The following is a 25,797-nucleotide window of genomic DNA, read 5'->3' on the forward strand; positions in this document are numbered from 1 at the left end:
GTCCCAGAGAGAAGCATTTCTTGTATGTTACTCTTACATCTCTTAAGTAATGTGAGGCAAACACCAAGTTGCACCTCCAATACGTGGCTGCTAAGATGTTCTTCATCGACATGTTTATTGAACGATAACGATGTAGCAACTGCACGTACCTCGTGTGCTTTAACCCTTAATGTCTTAAATGAACCACTATCACAACTCATGTGAGCTTCAGTTATTACATTTTTAACAAAAAAGGCTAATGCATTTTTAGACATTGGTCTTCTCGGGTCTTTAACAGCACACCAGAGGCTTTGATTGCAACCTTGCAACTGTTTCTTCTTTTGCAAGTAAAACTTCAATGCTCTAACAGGGCATAATGCTCTTTCAATTTCATTTCCCACTAATCGAGAAAGCCCTTTTACTTCAAACGTTCTAGGCCAAGGTCTTGAGGGATTTTCGTTTTTCGCTAAAAACAAAGGCCTGAAAGACAATACTGCCAAGTCTCCCTTAAAACCCACTCTCGAGTCTAGAGCTTGCAACTCGCTTACCCTTTTTGCAGTAGCGAGAGCTATCAAGAAAATACATTTTCTTGTTATGTCTCTGAAAGACGCTTTATCAGGAGGCTCGAATCTCTCTGACATAAGATATCTGAGGACCACATCTAGGTTCCAACTAGGGGTGAGTGAAATTCTTGCTTTCGTTGTCTCAAATGATCTAATTAAATCATGAAGATCTTTGTCATTCTCCATGTTCAGGCCCCTACTCCTGAGCATAGCAGACAACATGCTCTTATACCCTTTAATGGTTGACACTGCTAACTGCGATTCTTCCCGTAAATATAAAAGAAAATCAGCAATTTCGGTCACAGAGGCATCGGAGGAGGACAATTTCTTTGCCTTGCACCATCTACGGAAAACTTCCCACTTCGATTGGTATATCCGCATGGTTGAGGACCTTCTTGCTCTCGCAATTGCTTTTGCAGCTTTGCGAGAAAAGCCTCTCGCTCTGACCAGTCTTTCGATAGTCGAAAGGCAGTCAGGGCGAGAGTGTGGATGTTTTTGTGGTACCTCTCAAAGTGGGGTTGTTTGAGCAGATCTGTCCTTTCAGGAAGAGATCTGGGGAAGTCCACTATCCATTCCTGTACCTCTGTGAACCATTCTCTTGCAGGCCAATAGGGAACGATCAACGTCATCCTTATTCCTTCCGAGGACACAAACTTCCTTATTACCTCCCCCAGAATCTTGAATGGGGGAAAAAACATACGCATCTATGCCCGTCCAGTTCATGAGCATGGCATCGACTGACAGGGCTCTGGGATCGTCCCCCAACGAGCAAAAGTTCTCCATCCTTCTGGAGAGGAGCGTTGCAAATAGGTCTACTTGAGGCTTCCCCCAAAGAGACCATAGTTGCTGGCAGACTTGTGAATGAAGGGTCCATTCTGTTGGAAGGACCTGGTTCTTTCTGCTCAATCTGTCCACCCTTATATTTCTCCCTCCTTGAACGAACCTCGTCAGGAGCACTATCCTTCGTTCCTCCGTCCAGACCAACAGATCCCTCGTCAGCTCGTAAAGGGAGAAAGTGTGTGTCCCCCCCTATTTTCTGATATATGCCAGAGCCTTGGTGTTGTCCGAGTTGACCTGGACCACCACGCCTCTGACTTCGTTCTCGAAATGTCTCGGTGCCAAATGTACGGCTATGAGCTCTTATGCGTTTATATGCCAGGTCTTCTGTTCTTCCGTCCAGATGCCTGACACCTCCTTCGTCCCTAGTGTTGCTCCCCATCCCGTCTCCGAGGCGTCGGAGAACAACACTAGGTGAGGGTTCTGCAGAGACAAGGACACTCCCTCGTTCTTTCTCAGAGGTTCTAACCACCATCGCAAGTGGTATTTGATGCTTTCCTCTATGGGAAAGGTATCCGTCAGCTCTCCTGTCTTCCTGTTCCAACTTCTCCTTAGATGGAACTGCAAGGGTCTCATATGCAGCCTCCCCAGAGAAACGAACTGTTCTAGCGACGAAAGGGTGCCCAGAAGACTGAGCCATTCCCTCGCTGAGCTTTTTTCTTTCTCCAGGAAGGCCGAGATCTTTTCCAACCCTCTCGCAATCCTTTCTTGGGATGGATATGCTCGAAAACCCCGAGAAACCATCCGAATCCCCAGATAGACGATGTTCTGGCTGGGGATCGTCTGAGACTTCCCGAGGTTCACGAGCAATCCGAGAGATCTGACTAATCCCAGAATTATCTCCAAGTCCTCCAAACACTGTTGTTTTGACTGTGCTCTTATGAGCCAGTCGTCCAAGTAAAGCGATATTTTCACCCCCTTCAGATGTAGCCATCTTGCTACGTTCCTCATCAACGTGGTAAACACCTGAGGAGCTGTCGAGAGGCCGAAGCACAAAGCCCTGAATTGATAAATCCTTCCCTGCACCATGAATCGAAGATATTTCCTCGACGAATGATGCAGGGGGACGTGAAAGTAAGCATCTTGAAGGTCGAGGGAGACCATCCAATCTCCTGGACGGAGAGCAGCGAGGACCGAATTGGAGGTCTCCATGGAGAACTTTGTCTTCTCCACAAAGCGGTTCAATGCACTCACGTCCAGGACCGGCCTCCACCCTCCCGAGGCTTTTGGCACCAAAAAGAGGCGATTGTAAAAGCCCCGAGAGTGCGGATCCTGTACTCTCTCAATGGCCTCCTTCTCCAACATTTGCTGTACTAACCCGAGAAGGGCATCTCTTTTTACAGGATCTTTGTACCTCGCTGACAGCTCCCTCGGTGTCGTCGTCAATGGAGGTCTGTTCCTGAAGGGGATGAGGTATCCTTTCTTGAGAACTTGTAGGGACCAAGCATCCGCTTTTCTTGAAGCCCATGCTTCTGAAAATTTTAGAAGTCTGGCCCCTACTGGTGCTTGGAGGACTGGAACCTCATTTTGGATTCTTTCTCAAGACTCTGATAGAAGATCTTCCTCTTTTTTTCCCTTCCTCTCTTCCTTGGGGCTCGGCTTGAAGTGCTGCCTCGAAAGGGCTGTTGGGCAGTTCTTGGCTCCCTCTTCGTGACAGGAACAGCTGGTCTAGGTTTCTTTGCAGATTGCACCAGCAAATCTTGTGTTGCCTTCTCAGTAAGAGTGTGGGAAATATCCCTCACTAACTGAGAAGGAAACAACTGCTTAGACAGAGGGGCGTATAAAAGAGAAGCCCTCTGTACTGGAGAGACTGCCTTAGTTAAAAAAGAACTATAGACAGACCTCTTCTTCAGTACTCCTGCCCCGAAAAGGGATGCCACTTCAGCCGATCCATCCTGCACCGCCTTGTCCATAGAGGCAAGCACACTATGCAAGACTTCTGGTTCTAAAAACTGAGGGTCTTGCATCTTCTTGGCCAAAGCCCCAAGGGACCAGTCTAGGAAGTTAAAAACTTCCAAGACATGGAATATTCCCTTGAGGAGATGGTCCATTTCAGACATTGTCCAGCTCGTTTTGGCCGATGGAAGGGCGTGTCTCCTCGCTGAGTCCACCAAGGTCGAGAAGTCCGCTTCAGCAGAGGAGGGAAGAGCAAGTCCCATCGATTCTCCCGTGTTGTACCAAATCCCTCTCCTTCCCGATAGCCTGGAAGGGGGACAGGTAAACACAGTCTTTCCCGCCTCCTCCTTGGTTTTAAGCCAATTTCCGAAAGACTGCAAAGCCCTCTTCATTGAGATGGTCAGTTGCATCTTCAAAAAGGAGGAAGACTTTGCAGTCTTTGTACTCGAAAATAAAGACCGAGGAGAAGGAGGGGCAGCAGGGCTCAGAGACTCTCCAAATTCTTTTAATAAGAGGGCTGTCAAGGTCTTATAGTCTGAAAGACCTGCCCCCTTATTTTCTTCAGAGTCCGAGACATCTTCTAAATCGTGATGAGTTATATTTGGAGATGAGTGCGCAACTGGAGGAGGACTCCTCTCTCAGGAAGGTGAAGGGCTCGTAGCAACACCGACTGCAACCTGACAAGGGCTACGGCCGCCTGTGCGACGTCTTGAGTCCCTGCCAGGTGAAGGCCGATGTTGCCCTTTGTCTTTGATTACACTAAGACCCTCCTGACAAGGATGACGGCCGCCTGTGCGACAACCCTCGTCCTTATCAGGAGAAGTCCTTGAATGTCTCTCCATTTTCGCAGAATCACGCCCCTCCTGACAGGGGCTACGGCCGCCTGTGCGACATCTAGAGACCCTGTCAGGTGAAAACTGATCCTGAGAAAAATGCCAAAGAGGAGCCTCCAAGTCCGCCTCAAACTCCGATAATGCTTCTGATTCATAGCGCCTGAAGCCTGGTCTGTGTAGTTTGGATAAGTCCTTGCGCCTGCTTGTCACTTGATGGATATTAGGCGCTTCAGGAGCGAGGCGCTTGAAATGAGATTCAGGCGCCCGACGCTTGGCAGTAGGCTCAGGATCTTTACGCCTAGAATCAGGCTCTGCAGGCGCTTTGCGCCTCATTTCAGGCGCTTCAGGCGCCTCGTTTCAGGCACTTCAGGCGCTTTGCGCCTCACTTCAGGCTCTTTGAGTTTTGATTCCGGCGCTCAGGCATCCTAAGCGCTTTTCGTCTCGCTTCAGGAGCCTCAGGCGCTTTGTGTCTGATTTCAGGAGTCTCAGGCGCTTTACGTCTGACTTCAGAAGTTTCAGAAGCTTTGCGCCTCGATCCAGGCGCCTCAGGCGCTTTTCTTCTAGTAGGAGTTTCAGGCTCTTCTAGCAATCCATGAAAATCCTCTCGCCTTGTAGGCGCTTTGCGCCTGACAGGAGCCTGGCGTCTGACTGGTGCCAGGCTCCTGGCAGGCGCCTCGTCCGAGCTCTCAGAGAGTTCCATAGGATGGGATCTTTTAATTGGAAGGAATTTATCCTTTCTTCTAGGAGGATCCTTCTTAAGAACTCCTACTAATGAAGATATTTGCTTTTGCATTTGCTCCAAAATCTTCGTAGCTGCGTCCTCTTTTTCTAATTCCGATGAAGGAGAAGGAACTTCTGAAAATACCTCCTTTCTCTTCTTTTCCGGAGGATATTCTTCCAGAAATTCTTCCAGGCTAGAGTAAAATACTGGAGACTTCCAAGATCTCTTCGAAGGTCTCAATACAGTGGACCCCCCGTATTCGCGTTCTCCGGATTCGCGGACTCACACATTCGCGGATTTCTCTCGGGAACGTTTCCCCGCATTATTTGCGGAAAATTCGCGCATTCGCGGTATTTTTCTATGAGAAATATCCACAAATTCCTAATTTTTATGACCAATTTCATTATAAAATGCACTTTTTGTGATAAAACTATTAAAAAAACCAAGTATGAAAATTTTTAGTGGTTTTTCTTAAGTTTTAACTAACAAAATAGGCTGTTATTAGTGCTTTTATAGGGGTTCCAAACATTCGCGGATTCTAACTATTCATGGGGGGGTCTGGTACACATCCCCCGCAAATACGGGGGGAACACTGTAATCTGTCAGAACTCCATCCTTTCTTCAAAGACGAATCAGATGAAGAAAAGCACTGTTTCAGGACGTCTTTACAACGACTATCCTTGGCAGTCTGGGACGCAACTACAGAATCTGCCGAGGGGACGCCTGACCGGTGGGGATTCTCTGAAACCTCCCTGCGGCTTTCGACATTCCTTCTCCTCTGGGCTTGGGAGCTTGAAAGAGGTCTAGACCTGGGAGCGAGACAGAGCCGATCAGACGCACCCTCCACTTCACTGGGAACACTTTCACTATGCTTACCTTCTAATTCCTTTAGTTTACGCTCCATTTCCAAAAGTGAAGCTTTCAGACTTGCAATTTCCGATGTTGAACTTGCAGAGTCGGATAACTGAGAAGGTAAAGCTGTATGGGAGGAAACAATTGGATTAGAGATAGGCAATCTCCCGCTAACTGGCTTGTTAGAGACCGACCTACTCACACTCTTGGAAGAGGCTTTTCTAGCCATATCCCTTTCCAACTTTCTCAAATAAGAATCAAGCATCTTCCATTCCTCCTCATTTAAATCCTTGCATTCGTCACATGTATTCAATTGTGAGCATACATTCCCTCTACAATTCTTACAAGTGGTGTAAGGATCTACCGAAGCTTTTGGTAGTCTCACATAACATCTCTCGTTCACACACACTCTGAACGAAATCGAAACGTCAGACATTATGAGAAAAAATCCAAATCCGAAATAAAAAAACAGTCCACAATAGCGTATGCCAAACCAGAGATCCAATACGTCACCAAATAGCAGTCCAAAAGAAATGAAATTCGAAATTCGAAAGTCAAAGTCAGGAGGAACTAGCAAACGATGTTACCAGCCCCGGCAACAGAGAAAATCTGGTTCAAGAACGGTAACGGTTCCTATTCCTGCCACCCAGCGGCAGGCCGGTAGATCACCTGACCTACCTGTAGTGTGTGCCGCGAAATTTGAATTTCTGTCGGGGACGACGGAGTCTATAGCTAAGTATATATTTGACAGGGAAGTTGAATGTATGAAACCAAAAAATATGTGGGCAGACACTTCCTGTTATTAAGTCTCCAAATGTCCAAGAATATCTTTAATTTCTTATGGAGCTTGTCCCAAAGAATTACCCTTGAACATCATTTCCTGTATATACAACCTCCTACTAAAAAGAGACTTATAAGAGATTTCTGCTGAAGAAGACAAAGGAAGCTATAAGAGGGAGATTAAACCAGTGGAGGACAACCAAAAAAGAATCACAACTGCCCTTCACTGTTTACACCATGTACAGTACTGGTCCCAAGTCTCTCCATGCATGTTAGGAGGTGGCAACTGTCCATATCCCAGAACCTGAGGTCTGCACTTATCCCCGATAGGTATAAAACAAGACTACCAATAGATAGTCCCTTATTGCCTTAACCCGAGCTGTATATCAGACAGGAAGCGCGAGTTCTCACCTCTTCCAAACCCAGTGAGTATAAGTATGAGGACATTACCCTGCAGCCTCAGAAATGAGTTACTTGTCTTCCTTGCTAAACTCCCGCTGGCGACAAACCCTGAAAGCTGGCTTCACAAACTCACTGGGTTGGCGCATCCACTACTCACAGCTGCCACAGAGACGAGACAACATAGCTACTGAGTAAAAGGTAACAACTCGCAAGCTAAATTGAAGCTCCATCAGCACATCTGTCAGTCTCGAATTAGTTTCCTCACAGGAAAGAGAAAGGAATTGAACTTCCTAATTGTTTGTATGGTTTTTTTACATTGCAGGGAAGCAGTGGTTATTCAGCAATGGGACCAGCAGCTTTACGTGACTTCCAAACCACGTCGAGAGTGAACTTCTATCACCAAAAATACACATCTCTCACCTCAATGGAATGCCTGAGAATCGAACTCGCGACCAACAAGGTGGCAGGTCAAGACCATACCGATCAGCCACTAAGGTGCTCCGAACTTCCTCATAAAGACGGTTAAAGCACCAAGAAGCGCTTGTATCACAAGAGTCGGTCTTCAGGTTTCCGCTACTTCACAAGATGACAAGCCAAGGCAGATCTAAAGGGAGATTTGTCCATCCATACGAGAAAAGTTACAAAATGCTCTCTAATAGGAGAAAGCGCTGGTTCTCATCTTCAATATTTAGAGGGCGCCGAAATATGCTAAGCCAAGCAAGACATATTCTCTTTGTGACCTATTTCCTAAACAAAATGAGAATACAGTAAAGTGTAATGTTGCAACAAACACCGACCAGCCCAAACGAGTTTGCTGTAGCACATCAACCACGACTCGATGAAAGGAAGACAGTTTTAAGCGACTCAGGACTCAGCCAAGTCCGCACGAGTCAGCTGAGGGAAAGAAAACGAGGTACAAGAACATGGGAAAGATTGGGAGGCGGTGGGAGAGGAGTTACAACGACTCTCCCGCCTTGTCCAAAAGTGAACGTACATACTTGAAAGCACTCCTATATGAAACGTCGATGGAAAGCTCTGAAGCTAAAATAATATTTAACTTGGAGAGAACCTTAGATACTACAGTCAGTGTAGACTTGAAAGAGAAACATTAATCGAGGCAGTAGTGAGAGATTTGCCGATAGCCGAAGAGAAAACAGGCAAAGAACGAACACTAGCATTACGAAGAAAGAGGAATATGCGAGCAGACAAGAATTTAGAATAACCAAACCATGAGAAAGATAAACAGTCGACTGAGTCAACATAATATCTAAATGTGTAAAACTCGCTACAGATACATTATCACCTAAATAAAATTGTCTATACCTTTATTATATATTATTAATCCTATGCATGCTAAACCTCAAATTTGGTGTTGATGATGGCTGAATGCACCTACGGAGCGAGGATTAACGCTTACCGAAACAGTCGTTATGCTAACGCTTTAACAAAATGGTCCTAAGGCGACCGCTTTAAACAAGATTCAGACCATGAAAAGGGTGAAGTATGCATTGGAGGGCACAGAACCCCATCATCCCGAGAACCAACCTGGTTCCCTGGCAGCAGAAATTACCAACTGTCGCAGGGCAGTCCTACACTCGGGCTACGTACAGATGAGGGCACCAACACCTGACTTCTAACAGGGAATGCAAAAAAGAGCGCACACTATGGAGGGATTCGGAATGTTCCCGTCACGAACTCAGTTCAACTTTTCCTAAACCAAATGGGGAGCAGAAGGCTGCGCTACAAAGGAAGTCAATACTAGCGCAACCAAAATGCCTAGTCTGAGCAGGGATAGCTGCAGATGAAGGGGCACTAAGTAGGATAGAACTGACAGTTTCAAGTCCTGACCTAGCTAATTGCTTTCACAATCTATTAGTTTCCCGTCTTTCCTATATCTGACATATTCATGCATACATTTCTCAGAACAATTCCCTACATTCTTCACATCTAGTAGTTCCCAGACTACCCTCTGTATCCTTGCAGTACAAACCAAATGTTGATAAACTTCCAATTTCAACATCCTGGTTACATCAAAATCATTCATACATAGCCTGATGTTATTGGTGTTGCTTCCTGTGGAAGATATACTAGGAAAATGAAATTACAATACTGTAAACAGTTGTAAAACAGCCAAACTTCACAGAATACCAACAATCACCTAACTGTGATGGCGGCAAGGAGAATTCTGGCAAGAACTAAAACAGTCGAAACACACCTGGTGGAGAACAGGTATACTAGACAGTCATCCAGGCAGCCATTCGATTTTTTGTTTGAATGCAAACTCACCTAATCAGCGCGGAGATGTATTTAACTTTAATAGTAGGTAAGATTCATCACAAATAATTTCTTTCTTTCTTTTTTATCTAATTGCAGTTTGGTAGATGGAACTGAGTAAGTGGGTTTTGCTCCCCCTACTGTACTATAGGGAAATCCTCTCCTACTAGCTTGAATGGAGAAAAGTCTGTATTGGCAACTGACAGAGCAGTCGAACCGCTGGTTAGATCAAATCCAGTTTTATATTCCATTCCAAGTAAACAGAGCAGTTACTTGAGACAGTGTCTGTCCCAAATGGGATGGTGATCAGACAAGAGAGAAGTGGTTTTGTGTAGAAAAGACTGCATTAAGAGATTCTAAAAGTAATTTTTTCTCTCAGCTTAGATGTTATAGCTAACAAACTCCATGGTGATCCCCAAAGTATCTGTATCCTTTCATAATTTTCTTGGATTATGCCGAGTTGAAGTGCTGAGAAAGATAAGGAACTATTTTGGGACATATGGCAGAGTTGGAGATAGTTGAAAATATTTTGCCTAGTATATACATAGTATTAAGGTTCTTTGGATAGTTGTGGGAAAACTAAAGGATTAAGACTTATACGCATATAGGATCAAGGTTCTTCCAAAGAAAACCATAATAAGTTAGGTTAAGGAATTAATGATAAGTTTTGATGAACGAGAGGAATTATGTTAGGCTAATTTAGGTATAGGATAGGTTTGATGTGCTCCAGGGATATGATTAAGTAAGTTTTCGTACTGTAATATGTATTAAGGTAATAAATTAGGTTAAAAAGAGCCAGAGTTTTATTTAAAAATCCTTCCAGTTTGTCCCCATTAGCATCCTGCTCCACTTATGTAACTTAAAAAAAAAGCCCCTACAATCTGTCTCTATAAGCACTGATCACTTGCTAGCACAAGCTATGTTAACTAACATCATGAGTGTTCCCATCATGTAGAGAGAGAGAGGCCAACTCATGGGAACCATCTCTAATCCCCTTATCAATACATGAGAGAGCTCCCATCCAATACGCTGTGAAGTTCTCCAGGACCGAAGGGCAAGACCTAATTTTGAAGGTCAGGGTGGCAACGGACCAGTCAAGAAAATTAAACACCTCACAGACTTTAAAAATGCTCTTCAAAAGATGTGCCAACTCTGAGGCAGAAAACAAAATCTTAGCTGAAGAAAAAGCTGAGCACCTGGCTGCATCAACCAAACCCAAGAAATCTCCTTGTTTTCTTCTTTCCCACCGTTATCCCAACATAAAGGGGTTGATTGCCTGATGCACCCTCTCCACTGCCTTCCATCAGAGGCATCATCCTCCACCAAACCTCTTCTCTCCATATCTTCTTTCACTTTATCTTGCCATCTAATTCTGTCTCCCTCTTGATCTTCTTCCTCTATCAGGTTCCTCCCAAGCCCTCTTCACTCTCATCTTCCATCCTCAACACATACCCATACCATCTCAATCGTGACTCTCTTATCACCTCTGTAATCTTTATTAAGCCTGCCCTTCTTACTTCATCATTTTCCAATATCTCAAGCAGTGATAATTTCAAAATCCACCTCAGCATTCTCATCTCTGTTCTCTCAAGCTTTACTTCCCATTTTACATCCGCGAGAAAGCTCCTTGTGAAGAGGCACAAATACCCAAAGAAGGAGCCTCTTTCGTGGCGTACGACAAATATTTCCATCTGAAGATTCTGGAAGAACCATCTCGGGCACATTCGAGGGGTTAGAAGAAGGCATATCCATGACAAACGTTGACACAAGAGACGCAGGAGTAGTTGTTGTGAAAAAGACGGATATATGGCCAACAGAAATTTATTAAGAGCCAAACACGGTGAAAGAGAAGCCTCTTGCTCCTCTGAAGCCTCGTCCTCTTACAAAACAGGGGAAAAATCTGCATCTACAGGAGCTTTAGGTTTAAGTACATCCACAGGAGTCTGGATTGAAACAGCCTCTGCAGGAGTCAGTGGAACCCATGCGTCCCAAGGTACCGGAGGAGTCAAGACCAAAGGATCTTTGACCACTACTGGCACTTGCTGAACAGTCGTGGGCGCTTGCTGAACTGTTGTGGGTGCTTACTGAACTGTCATGGGTGCTCACTCAACTGTCGTGGGTGCTAGCAGAGATGCAGGAACCTGAACCAAAGAAGGAGGCTTATTCAGTAAAAGCAAAATACTGTCCAGCTTTGACTGAATAGGGTCCACTGCCACAGCAGAGGAGGCACCAGCAGGAGCTGAGGGAGCCAATGGCGCTCCTGCACAACCGAAGACTGAGGAGGTGTTACACAAGCAAGCACTATTTGGAGCTTGACCGAAGGGAGCTCAGGCGCCAATTGACACTTGACTGCCTTGGAAGGCAATTCCACCCATTGCTTCGTAACTGCAGGTGGAGCATTACACAAAACAGACACATGAGCTTGAAGAGAAGCTGACGATTGATGATGAGCCTTGGGAGCAGGAGGAACATCAACTTCCAAGAGGCAGTCAGAAGAAAAACACTTAGGGCTACCCCAATGACTGCACGAAGGGCACAGTTCTTTAGATTTCTTAGTAGGAACCACTGGCGTCTTAGCTGCATCCGGAGCGCTCCTCTTCAAAGGCCGAGACTTGCTCCCCAAGTGCCACTGGTGCCATGGAGAGAAATCATCCGAGCTCGAAAGTCTATGCACATCCAAAGAGAGACCTTTCAAATGGCTCTCCGTTGCAACCTGGGAAACGACAACAGGTTGAACTGAGGGGGCAACTGCTTGTGGGCAGACTCCACTGACCTCCCTTGGGTTTCCAGTTTGACTCCTCCCCTGCACTGGGAAGTGTAACAGTGACCTTTGCCTAGGAGAATCGATGGAACAAACAGCCACCTCCTCCACTGACAAAACACTATCACTCTTTATCTAGTCTATCAGGACTTAACAGACTCACCAATTTGCTCCCTCGTCTGTACTAAGAGAACGAAGCATTTATCAATCTTCTCCTTGAGACTGGAGAAGGTGGTATAGCAAGAGAAGTCAGTGCAGGAGCTAAAGATGTCACAGGGACGCTCAAATCCAAACTCAAATCAGAAGAACCCTGGCTAGCTGGTTTTGAATTATTCCTAAGTAAAGCCTTTCTCTTCCTGTCTCTCTAATTTCTTTAAATAAGAATCTAAGCTTTTCCACTTTCTCTCATCCCAATCAAGACATCCATCACATCTAATAAATGAGCATACTTGTCCTCAACACTCAGAACATAAAGTATGACTGTCATAGGATTCCTAGGTTAGCCTAGTCTTACAACCTTTAGCACAATATCTAAAGCTATAAGAACTCGTGTCTGACATCGCTTACACACTAGGACCCGTAGGTAACCAAGGAAAAAGCAAAACCTAGTTCTTTATGCAAAACCACAAAAAAGACCCTATTACTATCTAAACATTTGCCAAGACAGCTAATACAAAAACCGAGTACTTCACCAACTGCGATGATACAAAAGGAAAGTCTAAAAATTCAGGAATAACTGTAACCAACAACCATCTATAACCATTGGTCGACAGAAACAAACTGAAAAATTAGCGCAACCCACAAATTTTGGGATTTTAACTGCCTGCAAGTGAAACTCTTAACTATTTAATTACTTATTAAATAAAGGCAGTCCCTGGTTATCAGCAGGGTTCTGTTCCCAGGGTTGTGCCAATAAGCAAAAACCACCATTAACTAAAACTCAGCGATTTATGGTGCCATAATTGTGATTGTGGCAGCGCCATAAGCACCCTTATGGGACCTCTTGTTAGGTATGTTATGGCACCATAACTCCATTATTGGTGCCTTATGGCGCTAATAACTGGAACTCGGCCCACTATGGCGCCATAAATCGCTGATTTTATGGCGCTAGACAAGTGCCATAAAAACAGATCACCAATAACTGAGTCTCCAATAACCAGGGATTGCCTGTACAGGGGAAGTTGTATAATTAAAATGGGGGATTTAGCAGATATGATTAAACATTCAAGACTAACTCATAAACTTTAATTAGATTGTACACCACAGATTTTCACAAAAACAATCTGGCTCCAACAAGCAATTTCTCTAAACTCTAATCAGAATAAAAAAATCAAAACAAACAGCTGAAGACACAAAACTATCATTGATGACAATACAAGCATCCATGCTGCCTACAAATCTGTGAAAGAGAGAAACCTAACAACAAAAAATCAAAATGTTACCCTTTGCACTAAATAACTGCACTACTGGCTCTATTGCTAACCCCAAATCACTGGGTCATCTTTATCCAATGATGCAAAGAATTTAACAAATACACTTCAGCACACAAGTTGACAAACACTTCTCAATGAGGGTTCCCCTGACACCATAGACTTAAGTGTTGGTACTTTAGAATTGCCTCATTTATTAATGAGACTAAGTTTATGTACTACATAAGCATGATTAAGTATGAGACCCACAATAAAAAAAATTTAAATATATACAAACTTGAGCTGTTGATATAGAATAGTTTAACTAAACCAATACATCATCCTTTTAGACAGCTTTGGGGTAGTAATATGACAAATTATTAATCAATTTGTATTTTTCATAGCTAACAAACCTGAGGTCTTAGCAAAAAGATAACTTTTCAAGCACCACCTGGTAACTGTTTAAAACAATCAAAGATTGTAAAGCAAGAAATCTGTGAGATCTGGTAACTCCTGCACATACGAGGTGATAGCTGGTCAGAGGTCACACACCGTACCTTGTGACGCTTCAGTCTTTTCCCCTTTATAATGATGTGATGAATGTAGCACAAAATGTGATGAATGTAGCACATAAAAGTGAAAGTTGAACACACTGGTAATGATAAGATAATATAAAGAATGATTACAAAAATAATAGAAATAGAGTTCTTTCCCCCTGAACAGATCTACTCTCTCCGCAAGAGGAAAATAAGTTTCAGTACATTATTAAGGCCCAAATTCATGCAAGAACATACAATGTTCAACAACTCTATACATTACTAACCTCTTTCTGAAGTTCATCAATTGTTGCAAGAATTCTTGCTTCTTTGGCTAGAGCTTCATCTGCAGCTTTGACTGCCTTGGATATCCTATCAGGGGCTTCAGTTGTAGCAAACCTCAGCTGTGAAAAGTGAATGAAAATCTGAACCTTTCTACTGGTATTTCAGTGAAATTTTATGTTCTTTACAGACACATTTTTAATGATATAAATAAAATAATCAACAATAATAAACAGATACAATAAAGAACAGAATTATTTCTTTACTTACCCTTTTTTCTAGTTCATCTTTACTTTTAGTCAACTCCTCAACAAGATCTTTAACTTTATGTAGGTTCTTGATGTCCTTCCCAAATATAGCATTGAGCTGTTGTACCACTTTATAATTGATCTCATCTTGGTCCACCAGTGAGTGAAAGCTTGCATCAAGCGGCAAGGAACTCATGGTGCATCAACAAATCTTTATGTTATCAAACAGTACAGCTGAATTTCCTTCTTCAAGATATAGGTCTGTGGTGAATACTAACAGTTTGGCCTTCCACAAAAAAAAGAAAATGTACACTGTATGTAGGTCTTACACTTTCAAAAAGCTAAATCTGTTTAGTACATGTAGAGTTCTCATCACACGGTTTGCAATGTAACCTTTTACCTGTTTCTTTGAGAGGGGTGTTCTAGCTCTCCAAAAACATGAATGAAACTCTCCAAGTCTGTAATTCCACCAAATCTCAGGCTCAGGTAATGTGACTTACTAGGCTCCGAGTATCTACGTACTCGAATATAAATGTCACGCAAGTGCTCTGTTGTATCAGAAAATGGCACCAAGTCCTCCCTAGGTACAATAGTATCTTGACGTCTCCCCCAGAAAGTTAAGTGTGAAATCTTTACTAAATTCTTTTGTGAGCAGTAATATATATGACCAATAACTTTACGGAATAATTCTCCCATAACAAAAAGCATGAAAAATGCTAATCCACTGATGGACAATGTAATAATGAGATCCTGGTAAGTAAGTGTACCCTCATAAGTCAAGTAACTCACAGCTGGAAGAGCAACTAAAGTTGCTGCAGACTGATAGATTTTTAGTCTGCAAATTCCCCTAACAAGTGAAATATATGGGAACTTGTAGATAATTTCAAATTCGCCATTTCCTTTGGAAGAGTTTAGTATATTCTTATCAGACTCAAATTTCTTAGGATGAAAACTGGAAGCACTTAGAGCTCTTGAAGGTCTTGACAGTCTTTGTTTACAAGAAAGAATACTCCCCAACTGAATACTTCTTTTAGGTGGCCATCTAGTACACAGTACTCTCAGCATTGCATATAAATAAATCTGAAAGAATAATAATTACACATCAGTATTCAATCATAAAAAAATTCAAGAAAATCTCCTTCCAATCAGATTTTTAAAACACTCTATGGAATTTAGTTGAGTAACATTTCAAATTTAAAGATGTTCACAAGAAATAAAATTATTTATAGTTTTTTCCTTATGAATTCTGATACCATACAATAAACCAAGGGCACAAGCCAACTTGGTAGGAGATTTGACTATTTCTAATTAATGGAAGGGGAAGCAAGGGCAGGGGGGGCGGTAGTTGCTGCTTTTATAAACACCCAATCTACATAACCTTGCCTTGGATTCAACCACGAGACAGTGCAAGCCTACACTGAAAGAATAATGATAAGCAATTCCTTTACAGTTCAATACAGATAGCTACTACAAACACTCATACCTAAAGACAAACAGTCAGGAAAATACAAACTTGTGTTCTTAATAAGAAATTTGTTTGTAAAAGAAATTTGTTTTATTTTATTTTATAATAATATAACCCTAGCCAATCATGGAACTCAATATTTGTTCCCTTAAAAACAACAATCTTGGTAGAAGCTACTTTGAAGCCAATATTTTAGTTTGAATGCAAACATATTTTCCAAATAAAATAAGGCTTTATATGTACTTACCAAGTAATTACATAGCTATTGGTTTCTACTTTCCGGCAGCTCGAAAATATTAAATTCGCAGAACCACTCTTTTGTTCTGGGTGTAGGTAACTAGCCCCGCCCACTTTCGAGGAGGAATAGGTAAAACACAGCAGAAGAGCTCAATACGTTTGTGCCTTATGTCCACAAGAGGGGAGATGGGAGAGCTCCCATTATGTAACTTGGAAAGTATACATATAAAAATTTTATTGTCATGATACAATAAAGTTTTATGCATACTTACCTGGCAGATACAGGCGGTCCCCGGGTTACGACGGTTCCGGCTTACGACGTTCCGAGGTTACGACGCTTTTTCTTAAATATTCAATGGAAATTCCGTCCTGGGTTACGACGCTTGTTCCGAGGTTACGACGCTGACGCTTCCGACGCTCCGAGTTAACGACGCTTTTAAAAAACGCATGCTATGATAAAAATCCTTTATAGTTTAGCACAGTACATAATAAAAATATGTTTTTGGTTACATTACAACAAAAATTTTGAGGTTATGATGATTTTTGACACTTTTTTTTTTTCGTATTTTTTGAATTTTTTTAGTGACGCCGCATATGCGGAACTAGTTTGCGGGCGAATGAATACACTAGCTTGGGATGCGCAGTTTAAAACAGTCCAAAAGCGCAAATATAATGAAAAATCATTGCTTGTTTCCAGTACATAATTAAAAAAATGATATTGTTATAATACAATAAAGTTTCATACATACTTACCTGGCAGATATATACATAGCTATCGACTCCGTCGTCCCCGACAGAAATTCGAATTTCGCGGCACACGCTACAGGTAGGTCAGGTGATCTACCTGCCTGCCGCTGGGAGGCAGGACTAGGAACTATTCCCGTTTTCTAATCAGATTCTCTCTTCCACCTGTCTCCTGCGGGGAGGCTGGGTGGGTCATTAGTTGTATATATCTGCCAGGTAAGTATGTATGAAACTTTATTGTATTATAACAATATCATTTTCATACATTCACCTTACCTGTCAGATATATACATAGCTGATTGACACCCTTTGGTGGAGGGCAAGAGACAGCTAGTTACTGACTAGACAGGTAAACAACATATGTTGTAGGTATTTATAGACCTTAGTTCCTCTGTGTTTCTAGACGAAGGATTGACTTCCTAGCTATTGCATAGGAGTCTGCTTCATCTCAAGAGCCTTAGCGAGATAGTGATCTGTGGCCAAGAGTTCTTGTGGATCTGTCAATGGGTCTCTTCCACTTACTCGACAGAATCCTAACTGGCGTTTGTCAATGGGAGCACATCCGCTTATATGACAACACGCACTTATTTAAAGGAGCGCAACACCGATCCCGATCACCTGTCCTAACATGAGGGTTCGCGCTAAATTGAAAGAGGAGTTATCCCCAAACTCCTTTCAAACCTCCAATAAAAAATCATTGAGTTAAATTAAATTCAACTCCAATTATTAAAGGATCAGTGTCGGCTCCTTATCCCAGCAACGTATCCGCTGATACGTATAAACCAAGAGAGAAGAATCTCTCGTAGGTTAACTTGACGTCCTTCGTGTAACTGAGAAGCCAACCCATAATTGCATCTCCTATATGTTAACGCTATATGTCTTCCTGACATATTGTTACGAAAAGAACAAGAATTTGCAACAGCTCGCACTTTTAGAAGCTTTTTAGATTCTCAGCTGTTTGAAGGTATCATCAAGTCACTTATGAAATGCTCTAGAGATCACCATTGTTTCAAAGAAGACTAGGACTTTCTTTGAACTGGATCTCCTCTGGATGAAGCCTAACGCCTGGCTTGCGCCTGGCTGGCGCGAGGAGTATCCTGTTTAGAATACTCCTGGCGCCTGACAGTCGTAAAACTATTCGAATACTCCCTGGCACCTGGCAGAGTATCGTCTCTCCGATACTGCTGGCGCCTGTTAGGAGTATAAGCTCGGAATACTCCTGGCGCCTGGGAGGAGTAACGTGCTTGGGATCCTCCTGGCGCCTGGCAGGCGCAAAGCGCCTCGAATACTCCTAGCTTTCAGCAGGCGCCTGGCGCCTGGCAGGCGCAAAGCGCCTCGAATACTCCTGGCTTTCAGCAGGCGCCTGGCGCCTGGCAGGCGCATTTTCATCAGGCGCCTGGCGCCTGGCAGGCGCATTTTCATCAGGCGCCTGGCGCCTGGCAGGCGCAAAGCGCCTCAAATACTCTGGCTTTCCAGCGGCGCCTGGCGCCTGGCAGGCGCAAAGCGCCTCGAATGCTCCTGCTTTAGTAGGCGCATTATGTTCAGAATACTCCTGGCGCGTGGTAGGAGTATTAAGTTCCGAATACTCCTGGCGCCTGGGAGGAGTATAAGCTTCGTAATACTCCTGGCGCCTGGGAGGAGTAACGCGCCTGGAATCCTCCTGGCGCTTGTCAGGCGCAGAGCGCCTCGAATACTCCTGGCCTTTTAGTAGGCGCATTTTGTTCAGAATACTCCTGGCGTGTGGTAGGAGTATTAAGTTCCGAATACTCCTGGCGCTTGGGAGGAGTATAAGCTTCGGAATGCTCCTGGCGCCTGGTAGGAGTAAAAATCTAGAATACTCCTGGCTCCTGGGAGGAGTATCGAGGTCCGGGTACTCTAGGCGCCTGGCAGGAGTATCTCTTCCCGAATACTCCTGACCTATGGGAGGCGCATCTAGTTCCGAATACTCCTGTGACTTGGTCGGAGTATCGCTCATGGAATGGCCTTTCGAATGGCAAGTATATTGCGCTTAGCGGGCGCTATACTCCTATCAGGAGTTTCTCTCTCCAGTTGGCTCTTGTTGCTTGGATGAAGATCTTGGCCTAGAACGATCTATAGTAAAGTCAGGCTCTTTGCGCCTACTTGGCGCCTGGCTCCTAGTTGGCGCCAGACGCTTGGCAGGAGTTACTTCCTTCCTCACGTCTCGCCTGCCTAACGCATCGCTCCCGCCGAGATGGCCGCTTGTGCGACAACTCCCCTGTAGGGTTCGTCGCGCTCGACAGGAGATCGGTATTTGGATCTCTTCATCAGAAGTTTATCATCCTTTTACGAGTATGATCTTTAGCAAGTACTCCTACCAAAGACGCTAATTGCTCCTGCACATTCATCACAATTTAGTCCGCTCCATCCCGTAGACAATAGGAAATCTCAAAATTCCAAGAGACAAGTCTTCCTCCGAGGAGGATCATTATTGCATACTTCCGTTGCTAACGAGTTCTCCTCCTACATGTTGACGAGTTTTCTCGTTGCAGAAGCTTCCCTATCCTTGCCCGAAGGAAGGGAAGGAGCTTGGACTTTAAAGAGATTCTGAGCTGAAATGGTTGATTTCTAGCTCTTGAATGTATCTCTCTGAACCTTTTGGGAAGTAGTTTGAGCCCTTCTCGCATTCCAAAGACTCTGTCAGTAAACGTTTAAACCTTTTCTTCTTCTGTAGATGACAATGTCACTACATTACCCGGACAACGAAACCTCTATCTAACAGCGTTGATCCAGGAATAAAAGGCTTTAGTTCTCTTGCCAAACCTACTATGCTGGCCAGAACCCATTACCGAGTCGTCATAGAATTTGATTCCAGATTCTAAAGCCCAAAATTTCACTTGTCCTCTTGATCGTTTAGGCCCAAGAGAACATTTGATTAGGCGCAGTTCCATCTTGTCGGACCACGGAATCAGAGGCCCAAATTAGGATCCCATTCTAAGTATAAGATCTCTTAATCTTTCACATATTTAAAGGAATTATCAAGCTTCCCTTGAAAAATCCTCTCATTCATATTTACTTTTTTGTTCTGGTCAGTCCTGCCCAACGCAGACAGACTCAGAGTGAATAGTTTTTTTTCAGGTCCAATATTCATAATAGATTCCGATCAAATCTCTTAGAAAAACCTTCCGACACATGCTGAAAGAAGAACGTGACTTCTGTGAATCCAACCTTTTATTGCCAAAATGATGCATTCATCTTCTTCCTTAGATGCCCATTTATTTTAATATGTGTTAAGAATATACAACTAGGGGAAAAAAAAAACAAAAAAAACTAAAGTTTATTCCCCCTTTAAAATTTTTAAAGATAGCGTATCTTGCTACCTCTCTTGTTTCGAGGAAAAGGAAGCAATCTATAAGAAGGTCGTTCTCTTCTGCCTTGCGAAGATATCTGTGAATATTTTCCGCAGGGCCTGACAACTCATTCCAATGAATGTTAAATCGTGCTCTGTCTAATTAAAATTCTTTATTATCCTATCATATTATCATAATTAATTAATCAATAATATATATATATCTATAATATAGTATAGATTCTATTATATATATACATAATATATATAGATAATAGAAGGATATCTATAATTATACTGATAATGAGATACTATGATATCTTAGAATTTCATATAGCATGATGTAATATTAGCTATATTAATATATATTCAAGAAGAGTATAAAGAGAGAGTAGAATATACATAATATTTAGTAGAAATATATTCAATAATATATATAATATTAATATCATACATCGAGATATAATTATATATATATTATAGAAATAGGTAATATATATTATCTTAAGAAGATATATATGAGAAATATTATTATCATCTATATATATATAATTATATAATCATATATCTAAATCATATTATTATAGATATATATTAATATTTAAATATAATAATCAAATAGTATATATCTCTTATATATATATTATAATAAATATATCTGCGCCACATTAAAACACTTATCCATGATAAATTAAAATATCTATTACATAATATATAAATCAAAACTAATCAATCATAATAGCTAAAATACAAAATTCACTATGTCAGCTACATATAGATCATTCCTCATTTAATAAGCCTTATATTTCTTATCTGGAAGCGCCTCTAATCCATGAATGAGAGCTCGTACGAATCTTGTTCAACTTCCAAACGATTGCCCCTCTTCTGTAAATGGTTGGTTGCAATCTATTTTGGAAGGAGGATGATTTTAATATCCTCTTACTAATCCTGAACTAATTCTCACAATTCTGCTTTATCTTCCATTCCTCAATTTTGGGGCAAGATTGAGCAACCGAAGGAGAGCGCTTCCTTTCGAAAGGTGAAGGGCTATTCGCAGTATCGACTCTAACCTGACAAGGGCTACGGCAGCCTGTGCTACATCTTGAGTCCCTGCCTGGAAAAAACCGAACTTGCTCTAGCCTTTATTGCAATAAGACGATCCTGACAAGGGCAACGGCCGCCTGTGGCGACCAACTCCCGTCCCTATCAGGAAAAGCCTTGAATGTCTTTCACCCTTCGTCTGGAGGACTCTCGGCGGTTGTCAAGCTCTTCTTGTAGGAGAAAGTGTCTGGCGCTAAGCAGGAGTATCTTGCCTAGAATACTCCTGGCGCCTGGTAGGAGTATCACGTTCCGAATACTCCTGGCGCCTGGGAGGAGTATCATGCTCGTCGGAATACTCCTGGTGCTTGGCAGGAGTATCGCGTTCCGAATACTCCTGGCGCCTGGGAGGAGTATCGTGATCAGAATACTCCTGGATCCTAGAAGACGTATCGCCCTTGGAACGTTTTCTTGTTGGAAAATTCCGAGCATCTGACAGGCGATCCTCGCCTGGAAAGTTCTGTTACGTCTGTGAATGGTTTATTTGAATCTGGAATCTTCCGCCTTCTGGAAGGTTCCGCTTGTGCGGAAGGTTTTGTGTGCGGAAGGTTCCGATCTCTTGTATATTTGTTCTTGCTTAGAATTCGACAATACTTCCATTTTCGACATAGCCCTCCCTTTCTTCTGAATGAGAAGGACTTCCATTTCCGATGAAGATCCTGGTTCATCGTGCTTCAGGCGCTTTGCGCCTCGTTTCAGACGCTTTTCGCCTCGTTTCAGGCGCTTTGCGCCTTGTTTCAGACGCTTTAGGCGCATTGAGCCTCTTTACCGGAGTTTCATGTCCAAGGAGCTAGAAGCTTAAAAATTATATATATGTGTGTAATCATTAAACGAGATCCATATAATTCATTCAATCAACAAATATCCTTTAATATCTAATTCGATCTCTCAGAATAGATATATTTTCATATACATGTACCGATGAGGAATTTATTGAAATAACTATTTTAAACCCCCATGGGATAGAGCCCCCCCCCCGTCCAGCTGTACGGGGGGACGAACCCGGATAGGGCAATGCCTCTACCGCAATCTTTCTCCGTCTCTTCTGAGGTTCCGATAGCCAGACGAGAGTATCTTGCATTTTCATTTAACCTACGCCGTTGAATGTTTCTTCTCATTATTCGTTAAGACGATAATTAATAAGGGGAACACATTGAATTAGGATGCCTTTCCAATGGCTATCCCTGGCAGTCTGGACGTTCTACAGAACCTGCCGAGGGGACGCCTGATCGGTGGGGATTCTCCATAACCTCCGTACGGCTTTCGACATTCCTTCTCCTCTGGGCCTGTGAGTCTGGAAGAGGTCTAGGCCTGGGAGCGAGACAGAGCCGATCAGACGCACCCTCTAATGCAATGGGGAACACTATAATCACTTCTTACCTTATAATAGCTCGTATCTTGAGCTACATTCCTTTATCTTCAAATTGCAAATGAATTTGTAGTTTCTGTGAAGTAAGAAGGTGATGAGGAAACAACACTACTAGTACTGTTAATATTCTAACTGCTTGTCAGAACGAGGGCTATTTAAAGCTCCTAAAGAAAGCATATCTAGTTCTATGTTTTCTGACTTCCTCAAATCGGAAGTTACCTTATTTTCCTCAATCAAATTCTAACATTTATTACGCTTCATCAATGAATAAATATTTATATTTCCCTTTCTTGCAAACTATGTAATTGTCTACCGAACCCTTCGGTAGTTACACATACTCTTTCTTCGAAAACTTCGAAGTTAATTCATTAAAAGTTATTAAAAAGTTATTAAAAAGTTATTAAAAACGTATGCCAAACCAGCGATCCAGTACTTCCCTGTAAAAGTCGGCCCAGAAGATCGATGGCGATGAAACACGAAAATCCAATCAGGAGGGAAAGCAAACATATGTTTACCTTACCAGCGACAGAGAGAATCTGATTAGAAAACGGGAATAGTTCCTAGTCCTGCCTCCCAGCGGCAGGCAGGTAGATCACCTGACCTACCTGTAGCGTGTGCCGCGAAATTCGAATTTCTGTCGGGGACGACGGAGTCGATAGCTATGTATATATCTGACAGGTAAGGTGAATGTATGAAAACTAAGTTTCTGGTTAGATTACAACACAAATTCCAAGGTTACGACGTTTTGTTATGCTTTTTAACGATACCTCATATGCAGAACTAGTTTTTGAGCGGAGGTGCATAAATTAATTAACGCTATTAAACTGTATGGTAAATTGACCGAACAACGACCTCGGACGGTCGAGGACGCCAAGCGTAACAATACGAAAGGACGCCACTTCAATCGCGTGCCTGCCTGCATTTCACTAGGTTGTGTGCTGAGACGTTGCTGAAATTCCTTGCCATTTTCGCAAATTTACAATGGCTCCTAAACGCCAAAGTACTTCCTCCGATGATAGTTCATCCAAGAAGAGGAAGGTCATCACGATGGAGGTCAAATATGACGTGATAAAGCGTTCGGAGAAGGGAGAAACTAACACCGAAATAGGCCGTTCTTTAGGCTTGAGCAGGACCACGGTGGTAACCATTGTGAAGGATAAGGAACGTATTCTAAAGCATGTTAAGGATGCTGCACCGATAGAAGTTACGGTGATAAAACACGAGAAGCAACGTAGCCAGAGCATTGTTGAAATGGAGAAATTGCTCATGATCTGGCTGGAGGACCAGAACCAGCGACGTGTTCCGGTGAGCTTAAGTGTGATCCAGGAGAAGGCTAGAGCGCTGCATGAGGCAGTAGTGAAAAAGTTTGGCGAAGGCAGTGCTGGTGGTGAATTTTCCGCGAGTAGAGGTTGGTTTAACCGTTTTAAGGCTCGTGCAAATTTGCATAATGTGAAGCTGCAAGGTGAAGCTGCTAGTGCTGATAGCGAAGCAGCAGAAAGTTTTCCAGGTGGTTTGGCTGAGATAATTAAGGATGGTGGTTACACGGCTGACCAAGTCTTTAATGTGGATGAGACTGGATTATTTTGGAAAAGAATGCCAAATCGAACGTACCTTTCCAAGGAGGAGAAGTCAGCACCTGGCCATAAAGCTGGAAAGGAGCGACTGACTTTGCTGTTTGGGGCCAATGCAAATGGTGATTTGAAACTGAAGCCCTTGCTGGTGTATTTGGCCGAGAATCCCAGGGCTTTCAAGAGTCAACTCCCTGTGATTTGGAAATCTAACAAGAAGGCGTGGGTTACCTTAATGGTCTTCGAAATATTGGTTCAAATGACCATTTTCGTGCCAGCAGTGGGAGCGGTATTTTGACTTCGAAGGGGTCTGCCTTTTAAGGCCCTCTTAGTGCTGGACAATGCCCCTGGTCACCCTTCAAATTTGAGCGACATGCATCCTAATGTGAAGGTGGTGTACCTCCCACCCAATACCACATCGCTGATACAGCCAATGGACCAGGGAGTAATAGCTAATTTCAAGGCTTACTACCTTAGAAGGACCATACGTTTTTGCTTTGAGGGCCATAGAAGCTAACAAGGAGTTGACACTGAAGCAATTCTGGAAGGGCTACAACATTGCTGATGCAGTGAAAAATATTGCAAGTGCTTGGGACGAGGTGAAGACGACCACTTTAAATGGGGCCTGGAGGAAACTGTGTCCACAGTTTGTTGCTCAGTTTTTGAAGGCTTTTGACCAGGCAGAAGACGTCGAGACTGTGACGAGGAAGATCGTAGGGCTAAGCAAGAGGCTGGAACTAGATCTTGAACCTGATGATGTAACAGAGCTGCTGGCTTCCCATGGAGAGGAATTGTCTGCAGAGGACTTACTAGAACTTGAACAACAAATGATTGAGGAAGAGGAGGCGGCACCAGAGCCAAAACCCAGGTCATTAACTGTGAAAGGCTTGTCAGAGGGTTTTACTCATCTGGAGAGAGCCTTGGCTTCTTTTGAGGCAGAAGACCCTAACGTTTCTAGTTTGACAAAATCAAGAGAGGAATCATGGATTTGGTGACTTTCTACAAGGAGACGCTGAAGAGAAGCAGACGAAGAGAAGTGTGCAGTCCAGGCTTGACACTTTTCTTTGCACAAGTCTCCAGTACCACCACCTCCCACTCCTAGTCCTGGTAAGGAATTCTGAACGTTTTACTAATTTATGTAACATAGTGTACATATTAAAATGTGTTAATTTTTTAATGTAACAACTAAATGTAAGAGTAAATTGTAACTTCATTAATTTTCATCATTTGTAATTTTATTGCAGAAGTGGTGACAGTTCCAGATCCCCCTGTACTACCTGTGAACAGTTCCAGATCTCCCTGTACTACCTGTGACAGTTCCAGATCTCCCTGTATCTACCTGTGACAGTCCAGATCCCCCTGTACCTGGACCCTCTGTATCAGCCCGCCCACCTGTACGTGTACAATCAGGTAAGCAATTTCATTTTTCTCATTTTCATGTTGGAAATTGTTTACACCCTACATACATACGTACATAACTTACATAGTGGTACAATGTGTTTGATGTTGCATAACCTTATTATTTTTTTTTTTTTTTTTTTCATTTCAGACCCCTTTGATAGTGACAGTGACCCAGATGACCCTGAGCCTTTCCATGGTTTTTGATGCCTCGCCCTATACATCAGGTAGGAATCCT

At 42.9% G+C, this 25,797-nt stretch overlaps 2 protein-coding genes across 5 annotated transcripts in view; both read right to left on the reverse strand.

The window, feature by feature from the left end:
* LOC135201026 (RAD50-interacting protein 1-like) overlaps nt 1-14,571 on the reverse strand; it is a 153,155-nt gene extending 138,584 nt beyond the window's left edge. The window contains exons 1-2 of the mRNA XM_064229871.1: nt 14,396-14,571; nt 14,131-14,247 (exon numbers count right to left, since the gene is read on the reverse strand). Of these exons, the coding sequence (XP_064085941.1) occupies nt 14,131-14,247; nt 14,396-14,569 (291 nt within the window). The 5' untranslated portion in view covers nt 14,570-14,571. The remainder of the gene's footprint in view (nt 1-14,130; nt 14,248-14,395) is intronic.
* Nucleotides 14,572-14,769: 198 nt separating this feature from the next.
* LOC135201029 (transmembrane protein 186-like) overlaps nt 14,770-25,797 on the reverse strand; it is a 94,345-nt gene continuing 83,317 nt past the window's right edge. For all 4 annotated transcript variants that reach the window (XM_064229874.1, XM_064229877.1, XM_064229876.1 and 1 more), the window contains one exon: nt 14,770-15,453. In XM_064229874.1, the coding sequence (XP_064085944.1) occupies nt 14,770-15,453 (684 nt within the window). The remainder of the gene's footprint in view (nt 15,454-25,797) is intronic.

The sequence above is a fragment of the Macrobrachium nipponense genome, chromosome 27 (genome assembly GCF_015104395.2).
Source record: "Macrobrachium nipponense isolate FS-2020 chromosome 27, ASM1510439v2, whole genome shotgun sequence".
Taxonomy (NCBI): domain Eukaryota; kingdom Metazoa; phylum Arthropoda; class Malacostraca; order Decapoda; family Palaemonidae; genus Macrobrachium; species Macrobrachium nipponense.